The sequence below is a fragment of the Phycodurus eques genome, chromosome 1 (genome assembly GCF_024500275.1).
Source record: "Phycodurus eques isolate BA_2022a chromosome 1, UOR_Pequ_1.1, whole genome shotgun sequence".
NCBI lineage: Eukaryota > Metazoa > Chordata > Actinopteri > Syngnathiformes > Syngnathidae > Phycodurus > Phycodurus eques.
In genome coordinates this window covers 13,441,247-13,462,263 of record NC_084525.1, presented here as the reverse complement: position 1 = coordinate 13,462,263, position 21,017 = coordinate 13,441,247, and the positions used below count along the sequence as shown (strand labels likewise).

General features: G+C 43.6%; 1 protein-coding gene across 2 annotated transcripts in view; it reads right to left on the bottom strand.

Annotated features, from left to right (window-relative positions):
• Positions 1-2,832: 2,832 nt before the first annotated feature.
• LOC133405123 (receptor tyrosine-protein kinase erbB-4-like) overlaps positions 2,833-21,017 on the bottom strand; it is a 199,175-nt gene continuing 180,990 nt past the window's right edge. For both annotated transcript variants that reach the window (XM_061681842.1, XM_061681933.1), the window contains exons 21-27: positions 15,499-15,654; positions 8,784-8,859; positions 8,466-8,612; positions 6,878-6,975; positions 6,021-6,191; positions 4,930-5,212; positions 2,833-3,887 (exon numbers count right to left, since the gene is read on the bottom strand). In XM_061681842.1, the coding sequence (XP_061537826.1) occupies positions 3,076-3,887; positions 4,930-5,212; positions 6,021-6,191; positions 6,878-6,975; positions 8,466-8,612; positions 8,784-8,859; positions 15,499-15,654 (1,743 nt within the window). In that variant the 3' untranslated portion in view covers positions 2,833-3,075. The remainder of the gene's footprint in view (positions 3,888-4,929; positions 5,213-6,020; positions 6,192-6,877; positions 6,976-8,465; positions 8,613-8,783; positions 8,860-15,498; positions 15,655-21,017) is intronic.

The following is a 21,017-nucleotide window of genomic DNA, read 5'->3' as shown; positions in this document are numbered from 1 at the left end:
TTGGTCAAGGACACATGAAAACAGATCATATGATGTAAAGGAAGGAAGAGATGGATACCACATGCAACACAGAAGCTGCTCACTTGGGCTTAAGAAAACATGGATGATGATATCACAGCCGGGCAGGAAACAAAAGGAACAATGAAGTGAAACATGCCTGGAAACGAGAAATACGCAAGAGAGGAAATTATTGCTTCTAAGAAGAGTTGTGGTTAGTTTAAGAAGATGAAGTTTTCCAGACTGCAGAAAGAGAACATGTGAGGCTAGCAGTGTCCTCGGTCTCACTCTTGATTCAGAACATCGACATTGCGCAATGATTTGGGGCAAATGTACATGGATGTGGCTTTTTATCATCGTCGTCACTTTTTCTCCTTCCTTGAAACCCACATTTGTCAGTTACTTCCATTGCACCATATAAACAAGCTCAAACGGGCTATAAATATTTCACACTTGACATTAAATACTGTCTCCATTTCAATGAGTTGCAACTCCAAAAGGGATTACAAAATACTCCTTCATTAAATAATCATGACACCATCAAAGAAAGATTATGACTACTGTTTGGAACACGCACGCACGCACGCACGCAGACACATACACACACACACACACACTTTCTCTAAATAGAATATATTCTTGAAGCCGATCATCCCCCCAAAAGTGTTTCCTTCATGAACTCTTGGCTGACGACGTGCCACTGATCTTTGCTAATGCTCCTAGTTCTAAAGTTGTGAACGAGCACATAAACAAGTTGGATATTTCTGGAAGAAGTATCTTCCCACCCACACTTTGATTAAAGTGTTTCATGGGGAGGTTTGGATATGAACACATGCACAAAATAAACAACCTTCGCAAAAAAAAACAAGTCGGGAGGCCCAGATGATGAGCTGATTCAGTGACAAAGCTGATCCTCAAAAGGGGAAGTAAAAGAATGGCATTATTTGGCTTGACGCCTTTTCTTTGAAACGTGTGACTTGGCAGACGAAATAATAATTAATGGCTGCATGATGGAGCAGCATTGAGTGTAGGCTTGCACACAGACACATCAAGAGTCAGGAATTACAGTGGAAGGGAATCAAACACAACTGTTTTTTAACTTAAAATGGATAAAAACTCAACTATGTTGGGCATTTATGTACATGAGGAAATTCAGGAAATTCAAAAATGCAAACATTCTCTGAAGTAGATGTTATCATAATCATGTAAATGTTGAATATTTGTAAAAGAGGAGAACAAACATGAGTATGGTAAGTGTTCAGTCTGTGCCAAAGTACACCACAACCAAGACAATAACAGTTTTGGATTAGAGTGAAAGGACAAGCAGTTGGTATGTGTCCTTGTAGTCCAGGGATGTCAAACTCATTTTTGTTGTGGGCCACATTGTAGATAGTTTTCCTCAGAGGGCCATTATGATTGTAAAACCATATCAATTTTTAATCTCCTCATTATATTATTACACATAGACAACAAATTGATGGATAACTAGTTTTGAAATCAGACGTCAAGGATAATGGTTTGTTCAACTATTGTTCAAGTAACTCTAAAAGGGGGTTGGAGGCTAAACATGGTTAAAAGAATTCATTCCTATTTATTACATATGAATATTATACAACAATTTGGAACAGATTTTAGCAAGAATCATGGAAGTTGACACACATGATATGCTTTCGCGGCCCATTTAAAATGATGTGGCGGGCCGGATCTGGCCCCCAGGCCTTGAGTTTGACACCTGTGACGTAGTCTTTCTTTACAAAGTGACGGTACCAATAATTGGCATACTGTATTACAGCAATTTCAGCCATTAAGGAAGGTCAAAAACGTTCCCATTTTCACTTAGTTGTTATCATATATATCAACCAACATGATAATGCACCATTGGAGTTTGTTCTGATATTTTTTTTTAGGTAACGCACTTCAATTATTACAAAAATAATTATTTATGGAGTTACTCTATTTTCCTCCTTTCTTATCCGCTTTTTTTAATATTAAGAATTTTTAAATCTAACTTTCTCAATCTTAGAAGACATACATTTTTGTGACCTGTTATATTTTATGAAATTGATGGACAATAGTATTTAATTATATTTACTTATTTAAAAGCATTAACTTTCTAATTAGTATTTTGCCTTCTTGTCTGACAAGGAGAAGAAAAGAGGTTTAATTACATTATAGTGAGAGACAAGGTCTATTCTGAATACCAAATTGAATATAATTGCATGGCCCAAAAAGGGTTAATGAATGACTTATGAAAATAATATGCCCCACCCTAACTGTTAAGCAATTATGGCGAAGTATAAGGTTTTTGTGTAAAAATATACTGTAGCATTTCAGAGGAGGAGGTTTTGTCTTGACGGGGTTTTAAAATATAGTACAGTATTTTTTATGTACATTTTTTCCCTCTAAATTCACATTAGAAAACTGCTCCTTGTATTTCCATTATCCAGCTTTGGTTGGCCCATAGAGATAGCTTTGATTTCTTTGCTGCCGTCTACCATTACTTTAGGGATGGTTTAACAAGATGTCATCAGCTGCTGTCCTCTGCATGTTGGGGGTTTTCACCTCCCTTATGAAACAAACTACATTACAGTATAAATACTACCCATAAAAATATGAAGATGATAGATCAGCTTTCAGACTTGTTTCCTCCATTTGTTTGTCCTTTACTCTCCTCTTCCTGTAGCCAAGTTAAAGCCTGTTTCAAGTCCTTCTTGGGTTAAGTAGTGTAGAATACCTATGTGTTCATAAATATAGTTTTGCATTGTGGACAAAAAAAAAAGAAGAAAAAAAAGTGCTGTTCCGCTTTTCCAACGGACACAGCAGAATTGCTGGCAGTGGGTTTAGACACCAAGTGTTTTGCAGGAATTGACCATAATACCTGCTACAGTGTGGTACTCCACAATCCGTGTGTCTAAGATCACAGTCTTTATCTACAGGACAGAAATATATTTGATATTGGTCTTCTTGGTGTGGGTCCGGTGTTGCTACAGTCTTGAAAGGATAGGGGAGGAATTTGTGGCAGCTCTGGATGGGTAACTGGAGAGGTTTCGAGAGGCTGGGGTCACATTGAGGCTAAATTTAGACCACAGTATTCCTTTGCCGGTAGGGAGGAGGCGGCAGAACAGGGCCAGATTTCAGGGAAAACTCAGACATGTATTCAGGGTTTTCAGCTACTGCTGGACGTACGTGTCCGTTCTGCTTGTAAAAGAGCTTAGCATTGGCGGACCCACTCTGGGAACCGTCAGATGGTTTGGGCGGCAAGCTGTGCTGCCAGTACTCCGGATTGTCAAAGGTTACCTTCAGCTTCTTCCCAGCGGCTTTACCTGCTGTCTGTCCACCGTGCTTCAGCAGGCTGGCAGACTGCAAGGCCGTGTGGCTCTGGTAGGCTGGCAGGTTGCCATGCCCAACGGGGGCCGCAGTGGATGGGACACCTGACTGGCACACCGAAGCCAGGGCAGTAGTTCCTGTTTGGCTCTGACTGGTGGAAATACCACTGGGAATGCCAGCCTTTCCTGCAGGTTTGACGGTGTGGTGGGTGTGGAGGATGTGGGTCAGTGTACCGTGATGGCAGGATATACCAGATGGAGAGGGCTGAGTTGTGGGGAGAGGGTAGTGGGGGATACTGGTCTGGATGCTAAGTGGGAGGTGGGACCCTGAGGTGGTGACTGAGATGGAAGAGGGATGCTGGGAGGGAAGAGGCAGACCGTTTCTCCACAGGGTCTCTGCAGTGCTATGGAAGGTGTTGAAGTAGAGGGGCTCGTTGATGTACTCGTCCTCTCCTTTGGGCTGACTGCTGGGTGTGCTGTGGTAGCCTGGATTGTCCAACGCATGGATCTCCCCATTTTTATGCCGTGACACAAAGGGGTTTTCCTCAATTGGATTCAGGTATTCTGTAGCACATATCAGAAAAGAAGAAGGAAGGAAAGGAATAAAGGAGGAGTTTATGAAAATATAGGGTCGATAAACTAGTAAAATTGTCAGAAATGAGAACAGGGGAAAATGGAAATAGAAGCTGAAACAAATGAGTGAGAGAGAGAGTGAGAGAGAGAGAGAGTGAGAGAGAGAGAGAGAGTAAGGGAGAGAGAGAGAGATCACTTGCTAATGAGCAAAGAAGATGGAAGGAGACATGATAATGGTGATATTGGGAGCCACTCAGGGCCAGACAGGCAACTTGCCAGAACTTCTTTGGCACTGGCAACTCCATCTGCCGGGGGCTGAAATGCCAACAAACCACCTCTCTTCGCTGCTTCCAAGCGCTATTATAGCGGGGTGTGAAACCTATTGATTTTGCCCACTCTTCCGCTCCTTGACATTGGATCAGATGCATTTTGCTTCAGGCGTTGTTATATTTTGAGAAGCTCAAAAATCAAAGGCGTCAGCGTGAGAGCAGGGTAGATGGGCTGAATTACGATCAGAGGCTGACATGCACCACTGTCAAATAATGTTAATCACTTTACAGAAATCAAATGAAGAAATAAAGTGACAAATAGACTTAATATCATCTTTACAGTAGTCTAATATGAAAAGATAAAATTGTTAAGTCCTTAGCCTGCTTGGTGTACGTGTACAAAAGTTCAACAGATTTTCATGAGCGGTTGCAACTTTCGCTAATTCACTTAAAATATTTCTCAAAGTACTCTTTCTTCACAAACTAAAATCCCTCACCAAGAGATCAGTCTTCCTTCGATTCTTACACTGGAGAGCGGCTGCCAAATTGTCGGACAGTGTTTCTGTTTTGATGTATTCAAAGTCTGTACTGTACATCCTATAATAAAGTTGCATCTTTCAAAGACTTGGATAACACGCTTCCTTGGCCACACTTGAATATCTTTTTAGCTTCTGAGTAGAACTTCTTGTGCCTTGGAAAGCTTATATGACTCTTGTTACCAAGACCGAAATGTCATCCTCGCTGTGTGTTTTTTGTCTCAGTACCTGAAGAATTCTTGTCTTTCATGGCGGTCATGTAGCCGTCCTCATCCTCATCCCTGGAGATCCTCTCCCCAAGAAAGATGGTGGGGTCAGCGCTGTATCTCTGTCCCCCGTTGTCTTCGCCCCCTGCTTGGCTTGGACTCTTCTTATGCACGTTCCCATTGCAGCGCTGGTCCTCTGCGATGGGGCCCTGGCTGCCGGTGGATTCCTGTTTTACACTGGCCTGGGACCCTGACAGAAGACCCTCTGAAAGTTTTGGCCCCCCTTCTCTATAGCCAAACTTGGTCTGGAGAAGATAGGGTGGAGGAGAGGTGTTTGTGTGTATGTGTGTTGGGGGGTATTAGGTGGTTAGACAGTAATAGAAAATGTCTTGATTACATTATTAGTCACTTCATTTACTTGTTTATGTTCTTTGGACAGCTATGAATGAATCAAAAGGTCCTAAATGAGCCTTATATAAGTATACCATTGTGTTTACCTACAGTACAAAAAAAGCTGTTGGAACTATTTGAGACTTTTAACCCGTGCAGCTGGCATTTGAAAGTAAAATACTGTGAAAAGTTCTGTTGGTGTAGTCATCAGCCTTAGGGGACTGTGAGGGGCAGCAAGCAGTGCAACAATTCACACACCTGAGCCTCGCAAAACAACAGAAAACCCCACAAGAAAACAAAACATGACATGCAGAACATAGTCTTTCCTGTGGAGCTCTGTTAGCTTGCTGCAGGCTATTTAACCCTGGCCCACTCCTCTATACTCACGCCAACTGCATGTGCTACAGCAGTAATTACAGGAAGTGCAGCTACGAACAACACAACAAGGGAAGAAACATTCCAGGGTTATACCGCTCTATCACATTCTTCTCCTCCTTAAGCCTTCTCTGATTTGTTCTTTGAAGAATTGTTTCAGACCACTTATCAGCTCACATTTGATATTGGACTGTACACTATGTGGTCAAAGATGAGAAAGGAGGTAAAGCAGGTGTTATACATCTAAGGAGTGGGCTAACTGTTTAAGTCTATGGAGTGTTCAGACTATGTGGTCGAAGATGAGAAAGATTATAAAGCATTCTTTATACATTTAAGTGGTGGGCTTACTCTGTTTGAGTCAACACGAGGTCTTGTTGGGTATGATGAATGAGCTGTGTCAAAACCACGAGGCACCAGGTACTCCTCAGCATCCATCAGGTCATCCAGGTCCTCCTCATCCAGAAGGCTCTGGAAGAACTTGCTATCGTTGGGGCTGGGCAGTTTCATACGATCATCTCCCTGCCAATTTCCCAATTTTGAAAAAAAAGAGGGCCATACAGATTTCATTAGCAAGTATTATTTACAGCTAACCTACAATTCCATTGCAACATACTTCCAATTGTTTTGTCTTGAGTTTGTTGTCAGGGCCAATTATATATTACTCGTGCACTCACTGTAGTAGTCTCGCCACGTTGCACTATTAGCATATCTGTTGTTGACCAATACTGGCTACTCATGCCAGAGTAGCATCTGCACCATTTGCAGACTGACTGAGGAATATCTGCAACATTTGCACAATCAACATTGTCCCAGATTATCGCACTACTAGTCACTTTAAACTGCATACATTCCTTGAAGTCTCGGCGCCCTTTGCACAATGGTCATTGCACTGGACTATTGCTATATTAGTCATTCATACTGCTCTAAGTGCTAGAGGACGCTGCATCTTTTTGCACCATTGTAAAATAAATAAATAAATAAATAAATTTGTACCGGCTTTACCAGATAACTAGCAACCCTTTATTGCTCAGTGACTGTTTTTGTCAATGTCTTTATGTCTCAAAACTGTTGTCGTACTAGAGCGCCTCCAACTACCGGAGACAAATTCCTTGTGTGTTTTTTTGGACATACTTGGCAAATAAAGATGATTCTGATTAATTATAATGCTGTACTGTTCAGTGTGAGTTCTGTTCATGTAAACCTACTTGGATGACTAGGTATCGTTGTGGGTCCCGGGCCATCCTGCAGAATTCAGCAGCCAGCTCCTTGAATTTGGGCCGACTGTCGGCATCAATCATCCAGCCTGTAAAGGACAAATATGGAAGCAAATTGAAGAAGAGAGAGCTGATATTGTCTGTTATCCTAATCATCTTCCAACACCAAATGGGCTGCACATTTGGGATGGTGGCGGCCCATCTGGTCTTTGCCAGAAATGCCAGTTTGCCGGCATGCACCCGATTGAGGGCCTCGCTCAAGGGCAACTCAAAGTAGCTCTTAGCTAAGAGAGAAGCAGGTTTCGTGGCGTGGGTGTTCGGCCCACCTTTCCCCCCATGAAGCCACAGCTGGCTTACACACAGCAAACCCCTGAAGGTGAAGTGAAAGGCCAGGTGGTGTGTCTGTTCTCATTAGACACCAACCACACACACAGTTACTGACTTCATTGAGTGCATCCTAGTTACATCTATTGCAATGGAGAGGGGTGGAGTGCCAGGGTTCTGCTGGCAGATAAACCCAGTTGTTTAATTTAAAATGTATTCATCACAATGATGTCAGATGTAATGGATCCACCCTAAGGAAATCTGGGAGATCATGAACAATTGTGAACCATTCTTTTTTAAGTTAAGTGAATCTCTTTGACCTTATAATAAAATGGGCTCAGACATGTTTTACATAAGATTATTACTTTTCATTCTACATGGGAAGACAGAGAGGAAGTAGGAGTCCATTGGCAATGCTGAAACGCTAAAAGGCTGCAGGGCAATGTTGCCTCTGAGCTGTCATAAGCCATTGGTACTGCTTTTGCATTTAGTGAATAAATATTAGATATCATGACATTTCAATTGTGGTAACATTCTCATCTTGGGAATATGTTTTGATGTCATGCTCTGAGAGTCACATCATATCTCTATTGGTATTTCAAGTATGATAATAGAGAGTCATTGGAGTGAAAAGTTCATGTCAGGTAATTGCAGCCAAGAGAAAAGTCACTCCACCATTGCTGAGTTTGGCAGCCACCAGGCTAGGGCTAAGTGAGGGACGGCCAAGCTGCTGATAGCTGGCAAGCCCAAAACCTGGACTGGCTCTTTAAAATGTCTGACTGTTTACTGGAAATCTGGGATGGCAGATCCCTCTGAAGCCATGGACACCATGTCCCATGTTCTGAATTAAGTAATGGGATAATATGGGCCAAAAGAATTGCTTCTTTGCCATGGATGGTTTGAGTGAAGGAAGCATTGGAGTTTGTAGTCCAAATTGAAAACAAAATGAGTTTGCATGGTGTGGACAGCCTTGAACTTGATCATTTGTATTGCATCATTTGACTTATTGAGTGTAACGTGTATCCAGATTCAAGTTCATCAGGGAGTATATTATCACCAACATTACATTAGAACATGATTGGAAGAACACCTACGTCTCACTGAGTTGGTACCTTGCTCATGGGCACTTTGACAGTGGTCAGGAAGCAGACTAGTTGCATTTGATTTTGTCTGAACTGTGACTCTGTGGTACTTAACAATGAGCAATTGCAGCACATTTCCAAATGATACATGAGTGTCCATGGTGTTTTCTTACATTTGACCATGACCATGTAGACATCTATAGTGCAAATGGGGGGCTGGGGCAGGCGCTCTCCTTTCTCTAGGATGTCTGGGATCTCCCTCGTTGATATTCCATCATACGGTTTGCCTCCAAATGTCATTAGCTCCCAGATGGTCACTCCTGATAGATGCAAGGGCAAAAAAGGCCCACCAATGTGACAGTGCAAATGCAAATACAAACAACAAAAAGCCAACAAACAGGATTTCAGGGTTATTTCACCCATGGGTGTAAGCATATGGAAGCCTGACGTGGAAATCAGATGAATAATCAATTTAGCTTCCTTGCACTCACCGTAACTCCACACATCGCTCTGATGAGTGAACCTCCTGTAGTGGATGCACTCAAGAGCCATCCATTTAACAGGCATCTGAAGATGGAAAGAGAGATGTGAAGGGGAGAAAATAATAACAATAATATATTTATACACAAAAAAACCAAGATGGCGCCTACCAGTGTGGTCGCCTCAGTAACGCACTCTCTAGTATTGTTTTGGTGTTTTTCGTCCGTCTTTGGAGACCTTACACGACTCACTTACACAAGGGGAGACCTGCTAACCATCAAGGAGGCTACTCCGGACTTTCTGTCACCAACTTTCACAAATCCGCTCAGTTTTTTCCCCGAGTTACTCACCGGAGCGGTGTCCGCGGTTTTCGGCGCATGGAGACGGAAGCGGCGCCACAGAGGGAAGCGTGGTGGCATTCAGGTGAAACTCCGCAAGAGAGGACACAGATTGGCGTTCCCGTCGATCCACCTCGTGAATGTACGCTCCCTACCCAACAAAATGGATGAGCTTCATCTTCTGTTAAAGACCAGTAAAGACTTCGGACCTTCCGCGGCCATGTGCTTCACGGAGACCTGGCTTTGCGAAGCTGTACCCGATGGCGCCGTCATGCTTCCCGGCTTCCACATTCATCGAGCGGACCGCGACATGGAATCTTCGGGGAAAACAAAGGGCGGCGGGATATGCCTCAATATCAACGAAAAATGGTGTACGGATGTCACGGAGCTCAGCACACACTGCAGCCCGCATTTGGAGTCGCTGTTTTTGAACTGTAAACCATTCTACTCACCACGTGAGTTCGCATCATTCATACTGGCTGGAGTCTACATTCCGCCTCAAGCTAACACGAACACCGCATTGCTAACGCTCGCCGAACAAGTCAACGAAATTGAAAAAAAACACCCGGACTCACCCCTCATTATTCTCGGGGACTTTAACAAAGCTAAACTCATCCACAAACTCCCTATATTCAAGCAGCACATCGACTGTCCTACCAGGGAAAATAATACTTTAGACCACTGCTACACTACGGTAAAAAACACATACCGTGCTATACCACGTGCAGCCCTGGGCTCATCTGATCACTGCTTAATTCATTTAATACCGACGTACAGGCAAGAACTTAAATGCACGAAGCCTACAGTGAAAACAGTGAAAAAGTGGACCAATGAAGCCAAGATGGAACTTCAAAGCTGTTTAGACTGCACAGACTGGAGTGTCTTTGAAAATTCAGCTGGCAGCCTGGATGAATATACGGACACTGTTACATCCTATATGTTTCTGTGAAGATGTGTGTGTACAAACAAAATCATTTCGCACATTCAACAACAGCCGTGGTTCACTGCTAAACTTAAGCAGCTTCGCCAAGCTAAGGAGGATGCATATCAGAGCAGGGACAGTGCCCTGTATAATCGAGCTAGAAACCAGCTGACTAAAGACATTAACATTGCAAAGAGGAACTCTGCAGCAAAGTTGGAAACAGTTTAGCGCTAATGACTCTAAATCAGTCTGGCATGCATTCCAATCGCTGACTAATTACAAGCGACGATCCCCCCAAGCTGAGAACAATAGCACACTAGCCAATGACTTGAATACCTTCTACTGCAGATTTGAAAAGGACAGTTTCACACCCCACACCCACCCGGCCGCACCCGCGACCACAACCACACCTCTGACTTCTGCGTTAACCTTCCATGAACAGGATGTGAGACGCATCTTCAAACAACAAAAGATTAACAATGAGGCAGGCCCGGACCATGTGTCCCCATCCTGCCTCAAGTCTGCGTGGACCAGCTCGCTCCAGTCTTCACTCAGATCTTCAATAGATCTCTGGAACTGTGCGAAGTTCCATCCTGTTTCAAACGCTCCACCATCATTCCAGTCCCCAAGAAACCTGCAATCTCGGGTCTGAATGACTACAGGCCTGTCGCTTTGACATCTGTGGTCATGAGTCCTTTGAACGTCTCGTGCTGGACCACCTCAAGAGTGTCACAGGTCCCCTGCTGGAGCCCCTCCAGTTTGCCTACTATTCGAACAGGTCTGCGGATGATGCAGTCAACATGGGACTGCACTTCATCCTAGAACACCTCGACAGTGCAGGGACCTACGCGAGGATCCTGTTCGTGGACTTCAGCTAAGCTATATATATATATATATATATATATATATATATATATATATATATATACAGCGACTGAAATAAGTATTGAACACGTCACCATTTTTCTCACGAAATATATTTCCAAAGGTTCTATTGACATGAAAATTTCACCAGATGTTGGGAACAACCCAAGTCATCCATACATACAAAGAACGTAGAACAAATAAGCTCAAAAATGAAGTTATGTGTAATATTGTGCAATGACACAGGGAATAAGTATTGAACACGCCATCTGATATATATTTAATACTTTGTACAAAAGCCTTTTTGTACAAAGCCAACAAACAGGGTTTACCCCGGTGGACGAGAGGGTAGCCTCCCTCTGCCTTCGGGTGGGGGGGATGGGTCCTGACTGTTGTTTATGCTGATGCACCAAACAGCAGTTCAGAGTACCCACCCTTTTTAGAGTCCTTGGAGGAGGTGCTGGAGAGCGCTCCCGCTGGCGACTCCATCATTCTGCTGGGGGACTTTAATGCTCATGTAGGCAATGACAGTGAGACCTGGAAGAGCGTGACTGGGAGGAACGGGTCCCCCCGATCAGCACCCAAGTGGTGTTTTGTTATTAGACTTCTGTGCTCACCACGGAAACCTATTGTGATGGTCTGTTGGGAACGTCTGGCAGAATCCCCTGTCAGAAGGAGTATCAACTCCCACCTCCAGCAGAACTTCATGCACGTCCCGGGGGAGGCGGGGGACATTGAGTCGCTGAGGCGACAAACCGGAGCTGTGGCCGTAAGGTGGTCGTGCCTGTTGCAGCGGCAATCCCCGAACCCGTTGGTGGACACAAGCCATGAAGTATGCCGTCAAGCTGAAGGAGGAGTCCTATCGAGTCTTTTTGGCCTGTGGGACTCCTGAGGTAGCTGATGGGTACCGGCTGGCCAAGCGAAATGCAGCTTTGGTAGTCGCTTTGGGAAAAATGCGGGAGGAGTTCGGTGAGGCCATGGAGAAAGACTTCCGGACGGCTTCGAGGAAATTCAGGCCCACCATCGGGCGTCTCAGGAGAGGGAAGCAGTGCATCATCGACACTGTGTATAGGGGGCATGGGGCGCTGCTGACCTTGACTCGGGACGGTGTGAGTCAGTGGGGAGTATACGCCTTCCCATGAGGAAGCAGAGTCTGGGGCCTCTGAGCCGGGCTCTTCTATCTCTGGGGTTGAGTTCACTGAGGTGGTTAAAAAGATCCTCAGTGACAAGGCCCCAGGGGTTCGCCCGTAGTTTCTAAAGGCTCTGGATGTTGTGGGGCTGTCCTGGTTGACAAGCCTCTGCAACATCGCATGGACATCGGAGACAGTGCCTCTGGATTGGCAGACTGGAGTGGTGGTCCCCCTTTTTAGGAAGGGGGACCGGAGGGTGTGTTCCAACTACAGGGGGATCACACTCCTCAGCATCCCTGGTAAGGTCTATTCAGGGGTGCTGGAGAGGACGGTCCGTCGGGAAGTCCAATCTCAGATTCAGGAGGAACAGTGTGGTTTTTGTCCTGGTTGTGGAACAGTGGACCAGCTCTACACACTCGGCACGGTCCTCAACGGTGCATGGGAGTTCGCCCAACCAGTCTACATGTATTTTGTAGACTTGGAGAAGGCGTTCGACCGTGTCCCTCAGCGAGTCCTGTGGGGGGTTCTTCGGGAGTATGGGGTATCGAACCCCCTGATATGGGCTGTTCGGTCCCTGTACGACCAGTGTCAGAGTTTGGTCCGCATTGCTGGCAGAAAATGGCTCTCCAGTGGAGGAGTTGAAGTATCTTGGGGTCTAATTCACAGGTGAAGAATGGAAGAATGGAAGAGGACATCGACAGACGGATCGATGTAGCGTCTGCAGTGATGCAGAGTTTGTATTGGTCCATTGTGGTGATGAAGGAGCTAAGCCGAAAGGCAAAGCTCTCAATTTACCGGTCAATCTACATTCCTATCCTCACCTATGGTCACAAGCTGTAGGTCTTGACAGAAAGAACAAGATCCCCGATACAAGTGGCCGAAATGAGTTGGCTCTGCAGGGTGTCTGGGCTCTCCCTTAGAAATAGGGTGAGAAGATCGGTCATCCGGAAGGGGCTCAGAGCCGAGCCGCTGCTCCTCCACATTGAGAGGAGTCAGATGAGATGGCTCGGGCAACTGATTAGGATGCCTCCTGGACGCCTCCCTGGTGAGGTGTTTCGGGCACGTCCCATCAGGAGGAGACACGCTGGAGAGACTAGGTCTCTCAGCTGGGGAGAGGGAAAATTGGACTTCCCTGTTAAAGCTACTGCCCCTGCAACCCAACCTCAGATGAGCGGAATAAGATGGATGGATGGATCCTTCCTTCAATACTGTGAAGTTTACCAGTACCATTTGCTGATAAGCAGCCACACACCATCATGTTCCCACCTCCGAACTTCAATTTGGTATGGGTATTTTTAGGGTGATGTCCAGTGCCATTTCTCCTCCAAACGTGGTGTGCATTATGGCATACAGTGTTAAATTTTGCTCTCATCAGACCAGACTCTATTCTCCCAGTATTTAACTGGCTTGTCCAAATGTTGTTCAGCAAACTTTAAACGAGCTTTGACATGCTATTTTTTCAGCAATGGGGTCTTCCGTGGTGAGCGTGCATACAGGCCATTTTGGCGGAATGCATTTCTCACTGTTTTCCTTTTGATAACAGTAACTGCTAATTTCAGGTCTTTTTGAAGCTCTTCACAGGTCCTTGGCTCTTGGACAACTCTTCTGATTATTCTTTGCACTCCTCTGTCAGAAATCTTGCGAGGAGCACCTGATCGAGGCAAATTTATGGTGGTATGATTGGGTTTCCACTTACGTATTATGGCCCCAACCGTGCTCACTGGAACATTCAGAAACTTAGATATGCACCTGTAACCAATGCCATCGTTATGCTTTGCAATAATTACTTTGCGATGGGTCTTGAGACAGCTCTTTGCTCTAACCCATCATGAGATGTGTCTTGAATAACACCTTTTGTTGGCCATCAATTAGGACTGAACCAGCTGATATTCATTTGCACTGTTTGATTATTGATAGATTTTAGGTGTTGTTTTAGCTTTCCGTGCCTTTTTGCACCTCCCTTTCTTCATGTGTTCAATACGTTTTCCCTGTATCATTTCACATCATTACACACAACTTAATTTCTGATCTTATTTGTTCTACTTTCTTTGTATGTATGGATTACTTGGGTTGTTCCCAACATCTGGTAAAAACTTCATGTCAATAGCACCTTTGGAAATATATTTAGTGAGAAAAATGGTGATGTGTTAAATACTTATTTCGGTCGCTGTATATATCGCAGGGCACATATAATATTTATCACATGTATGATATATATATATATATATATATATATATATCGCAGGGCAGATATAAACAAACAACCATTCACACTCACATTCACGGCCAATTTAGAGTATTCAATTAAACTACCATGCATGTTTTTAGGATGTGGAAGGAAACTGGAGTTCCCGTAGAAAACCCACGCAGGCACAGGGAGGACATGCAAACTCCACACAGGCGAGGCCGGATTTGAACCTCAGAACAGATTTGGTCCTCAGAACTGTGAGGCAGATGGGCTAACCAGATGTCCACCATGCCGCCTCGATATATGTTATTTACAATTGATAATATATATACATAAATAGTTATTTACAATCAGTGAATTGCAGTTGATTTCCACTTTAGCAGCAGCTGTCTGATCCTTCGATCGGCTGTTTGTGATCTATTGATATATTGACAGTGCTTTCAGGCAGGGCTGCTTTGCTCAATATTACTCAAGTGCGGTGAGTGATTAGCTCCAGCCTGACCCAGCAATTGTCAATCGTGTGTGTGCTTTTTAAGGTGCTAAATGAGATGGTATTGGTCATTTGTCGCACATGATCTCAACAGGATGGGCTGTTTACCGCAGCCTGTGTGGGCCAGGCCGGGAACAACAAGCCCTTCTCGATAACGAGAACAAACCTGCAATCACACACACATACACAACTGCCACACTTATTTGGAATGATTATTTCCTTCTTCATTTAAATGCCTAATGCAAAATCTGATATCTGAGGTTTAAACATTTAACACCTGTGCAATCAGTGAGTAAATGTTCTATCATCTTAATAGCTAAACAGAGGTAAACTCCTACATCAGCACATTCATTTACAACTCAGTCATATGGGAACTGAGAAAGATTTTAGCTTTTGTACATATTAAATTGCCCCCAATAGGGCAAACAAAAGAGAGGCAGGCACAAACTGGAGAAAGCCATGGAGAAACCATGGAGAAAGACCTACAATACATCACCACCATCAAAGCTGGGGAACTATAGAGAAGATGGCCAAAGGCAGACAAAAGTGGAAAGACTTTGTTACTCCCCTATGCGCCAACCTGAGTTGAGGATAAATAGTTTTTGTGACTAGTTGTTATACTTTAAGTACCTAAAAATTCTCCTTCCTCCAAGATTCTTTTATTTTTAGTCACCAACAGTGACGTAAGGTTTTACTACTTTCAGTGATATATTTTCCTCCTTTGTCAAGCTTTTTTATACAACCTGTGTGTAGAACTGTGCGGATAAGGGTAAGCACAAGAGACTTACACTGACCTTGCCCCCGTCCGCATTGTACTCCTTCTCGTCAGCATCGAGCAGCCGTGCAAGGCCAAAGTCGGTGATCTTGATGTGATTGGGTGACTTTACCAGGACATTGCGGGCAGCCAAGTCCCTGTGGACCAGTCTCCTTTCTTCCAGGTACATCATTCCCTGAGGTAAAAGAAGCCAACATTAATTATCTCATGGAGATAATAATCATGTTACATAGCACTTAAACTGAAACACTTAGCATTGTCTTAACTGCAGCTACTTCTCAACACCTTAGCAGGATGTTTAAATTCAATCAATTCAATAGGTGTGACTTTGCAAGGACTCAAATCAGCAGTTTTCCCGATGAATCAGCAAGAACATCCAGTGTCCTTCCAATGGGTTCACATGGAAGATGTGACATACCAAAGCTTGTTTATAGCAGAAACAACAAACGTTGGGCGGACAGAAGCGACTTGGCTTTGCAGTCATTTATCGCTCAATGGACTGGATGAAGGAGGGACACAAAAAGAGCCTTTTTCAGCACGAACAACCACACGATTGTAGAGGGGTAAATGCATGCATACCTGACACATATTGCTCCATGTGTTCATTGCTGAAGAAATCAAAGTGCAGCCAGGTGAGGCCGGCTGGGCCAATTGAAGTGTTTGAGCCAAGATGTTAAACAAGTTGAAGCCACTTTGCAGGTGGATCAATAACAACACCTTGGTGAGGAGGGAGGAGTGAGACAGTCATTATGCTCTTCAGACAATAAACACAGTCAACTGCGTGTCTGTTGGCACAGGAGACTCATCACTGATGGGGAAAACACGAGATACGTGTGCGCACATGTCAAGCTGCATTCTGTTGAGATGCCCGACTCCTCCCCAGACAAATGCTAGAATAAAATCGATCGACGGCAGGCCCGCCACCAGATGAACCCTCATCCATCATCTGCCCAGCCTTGCTGAGACAGACACATTGACAGGGACCACCTATACACTAAAGAAAGATATATTTTACCACTTGCAGCTCGCATGTCCACCATTTCCTATTCGGAGGCTCACAATTATGTAGCCTCTTTCTTTGCCAAAATGTGCCCCTACTACTGAAAGTGAATTTAAAATAAATTGCACAAAGGGAGCTTAGGCTGGCAATCAATAGCCACGTTGATTACAATAAGCCGGAAGTCGATCGTGCCGAGCAATATTTATCCCCGATGCAGACTTTGTGAGGAATTTGGAATCAATGGGCCACACAGTGCATTAATACACTTCGACTGAACGTGATGGGGCAATGAGGGGAGGCCACCGCACTGACAGCACAATGTACAACATCTCAAGGAGCCAATTAACTTTCAGCCACTCTGGGCAGTAAACAGCAGCGTACCAATGGACGATGAGGAGAAGCAGCCCATCCGAAGATCCCGCTGACACGGTCACAACCTTTAAATGGCAGAATGCATAATTCCTGATCATGTATCCAATTCACAGCACATTACACAGGAATGTTCTCTATTTTTTAGTTACCCTACAAGTAAACTCACTTGTACTAAAAAATAAATAAATAAATAAATAAATAAATTGTTTAAGACCATACTGTGAAAATGAAGCATGTAAATAGTATGGCTAGAATAGATAGATATACTTTGTCAATCCTGTGAGGGAAATTAAGCTACGATGAAGTTTTGGTCCTGCTACGCTGTCAGCAACACACTGCTGAGTTCTTTTTAAATCCTTGTTTAATGGGTGGAGGAAGGATGCAGTTTGTTCCACTGACCCAATGGTGACCAGCATGCAGGAAGAAAATCAGGTTATTTTTTCCATCTTTGTCGATTTCTCTTTCTAAAGCTGGTACCACGCAAGGTCAAGGCTGGCGTCCAACCCACCGGCACCTTCTCTCCGGTGAGAAGAAAAGATTGGAAAGTTGAGTCTTGGGTTATTGGGAGGGGTCGGGGGTGAGAGGATAAAAGCATCGCTGGAGACAAAGTGGAACAGTGGGGAGAGAGATGCTGTATTAGAAACAATGTTGTCAAGTGAGAAGCTTTGAAGTGGACTTTGAATAGGTTTTCGATTTTGAGCAAAACTGAATGGATGATTTTTTTTTTATGATAATAGTATATGGGCTTTCACTTGTATAATGCTTTTCTACTTTCAAGGTCGTCAAAGCGCTTTTAACACTCTCTCCTCATTCACCTACTGATGACGCAGCATCAGGGGCAACTTAGGGTACAGTATCTTTCTCAAGGACACTTCGACATGGTCACAAGGGCTGAGGGTGGAACCCACAACCGTCGGGTTGGGAGACGACCACTCTACCACCTAAACCATGCTGGGGTGAAAGACACATCGTTATTGCTAGCGTGAGTCTGCTGCTGCAGAATTAAATAGCACATTTGTATTACTTATTAATAACTTTTTATTTTATCACTCTTGACAGGCAACATGAAGCTAATCATGCTACCGCTCTTTGATGTATGGCTATGCCTACACAGTATCCATGAATGGCAGGATACTTAGTTTTAAACCAAGAGACGAGGCTCTAGTTTCCCCATCCATCTCCCTTTGAACCCCCTTCTCCTTCTGCAAATGCAAACAATGTGAGCAATATGAGCCTGTCTTCACGCTGAGGACTGGGACCAGTGTGATAAGCAATATGTACAATGGGACTGCCCAGGTGGCCCAGGTGGTCGTCTGTCATGTCCTGAGTGCTTCGTGTGCAATAGAAATTAAGGCCAGCCCACAGAGACAGTCAGCGTCACATTTCAGAAGTAATTCAAATTTTATTGTAAAATACTGCTATGAAAAATGTACATATATAAGATTTGAAAAGCACATGGGAGCAATTTCCATATTATATTAGATGGGGGAAAATAACTTCAGAAAATATGCTGTACTGTCTGGTATTATTTCCCTGAGCTCCAAAACGCTGGACATTTAATGAACAGTCGGTGAATGTGAGCTGTGGTTCTGTAGTGAAGGTTTCCGCCTATTTTCACTGCAGTCAGCTGTCCTTGAGTCAGAGTGTTGGCAAAAAAAATGCACCTATCTATCCAGCTAAGAGTTTGAGTATAAACCATTTACTCAAAGCATGGGCTGTGAGAGGTGAGTGTAGAATATCTGTTTGTATTATTAGTCATATGAAATCTCACTCAAGAACCAAATGTGAAATCATTCAAGCTCTAACCCCTGCACGGGGCAGAAAGATCTTTCCCAAATGTCACAGCATTGGGCAATGCCAATAATGTTTTGGTACATGTAGTGCCATAAAAGGAGAAAATACCAATATATATATATATATATATATATAAATCTACAGTTACAAGGCAGTTGAACATATGCCACAAAGATTTATTTAATATAAAATAATGTGATTCAAATTCAAGAATAGACACTCAGCTTTAACTTGAGAGGTTTCATTAAAATGCTACCATTACATTTCATTGACCCTTTTGAAGTTACAGTACAGTTTTTGAATGTCCTAGTTTCCGTACTATTCGGTTTTTACAGAGTAGTGCTCTCTCTCCCACAAAATTTCAAGAAAATAAATCTTTAAACACATTTCATATTTACAATATAACCATCTGGAAATCTCTTTCCACATCTTTCAAAACTTATTTTGACCAGTTCACCCATCAAACAGAAACAAAAAACCTAGAAACAGTAACACTTTTTGCAGTGCTTATACTCTGTGCGGCTTGCCCTCGCTGTTAGACGACATTCTCCCAGACTATAAGGGGCAGTGTAGAGCGTCTACACCAGGGGTGTCAAACTCATTTTTGTCATGGGCCACATCTGTCATGGGTGTGTGTTCTGGTTGTTGTTTTCCCCCTGTCTCGTACACACCTGCTCCTGAGAGCATCTTCCCCACCTGTGCTTCGTTTACCCTAATTACCCCTTGCATTTAACCTCCTGTCTCATTCTTTCTGGTCGCCAGTTCGTTGTACCTTGTTGTCACGTTCCAGCATTCCTTGTTTCCACGTCACCGACTCATAGTAAGACTAGACCCTGTTCTGATTTTTGACCATGCCTCTTTGCCTCATGTTTTTTGGATACTGTTGCCTTTTCAGATTGCCTGCCTGTGTACTGACCTCTGCTCGTATATTAAACCTCTCTTTTTTGAAACTGTCCATCTGTATTGGAGTTGTGCATTTTGGGTCCTGTCCTCTGTTCCGTTGATGACAGCATCGTAGTTATGACTTCCCTCGGAGAGCCGCTACAACTGTGAATCCATATAAATGAAAGATTACCTCATATCCTGTAATTACATACAGTATACACAACACATTGATGAATAGCCAGTTTTGAAATCAGAAGCCTATAAAAACATGTTTTTCCACTAGATTGGTAACAAAAAAATGCTTGCAAATATCTCAATGGTATTACACCAGAACACAATGAGCAATTTTGATTTGCTTTCGCGGGCCACATATGATGATGATGTAGACCACCAGTTTGACATACATCATATGAACAATACTACACTTCTCAGTGAAGCATACAAATGTCTGTATTTATGAACTTCTGCCAGTAGGAGCACTTGCTCGTCCACCATGTTTTTCCGATAGTCACTTATGCTGGGTTGACACCGGACACAAAGCGAATGTTCACCTCTGCTGCTCTGCATCATATTTAGGCGTGTTAGCTGTAGCTCAAAGAGGTGCAACAAGCATTCCCCCTTTGTCTTCGTTTCAGTCAGCTAAGCACCATCAGGTTGCTTCCTTACTACCCGAACAACAGAAAGCAGCGAGGTTGGGCGACTGTTCAATGTGGATTTGACACTTTTATTTATTTATTCATTTATTTAACAATAATGTACACAATCGCATGTTGGCCACGGTTTTTGCTTCGGACATTTTATTTTGGTGGCAAAAGTCTTTCGGTCTGACACTGAAAATGCACTTTTGGGCCATTTCAGTCAGCTAAGGACCAAGAAGAGACAAGAAACAATGACAATTCGTGATGTTTTTTTTTTTAAACAATAATGGACACGACCGCACGCTGGCCGCGGTTTTTGCTTGAGTCATAACAACGTCCAGTTTTGGCAGTTTTATTTCGATGGTAAAAGTATTTCGGTCTGACACTAAAAATGCACCTTTGGGCCATTTTGGGCCATTTTGGGCCTTTGGGCCATTTTCAGCTGAAACATTTTAGCTGAAACAAGTGAAAAAAAGAGGACAAATTAAGCTTTACACATGCGTATGCACACACACACTTGTCATTTTTAAACAATGACGATTCGTGAGGATGAAGTTAGCTGCCAGTGGTGATTACGGAAATGAAGGGTTTCACCAACAGCTCAGCAGCTCTCAGCTCTCAGCTCTGAGGTGTTAGGGGAGGACCGTCTTTGTTTCAGTCAGCTAAGCACCATCAGGTTGCTGTGTTCAACCTCAGTAATGCCTGTAATTTGTCTGCTGCTTGCTGGGACACTGAACGGTTAAAATTTTTAATCACTGGTTAATTTTCATTGTGAGAAAAGATGCGGGAGAAATAATTATGTTCCCATTTTGTCGATTACATCTGCCATGTGTGACGCAAGGGGAGAGC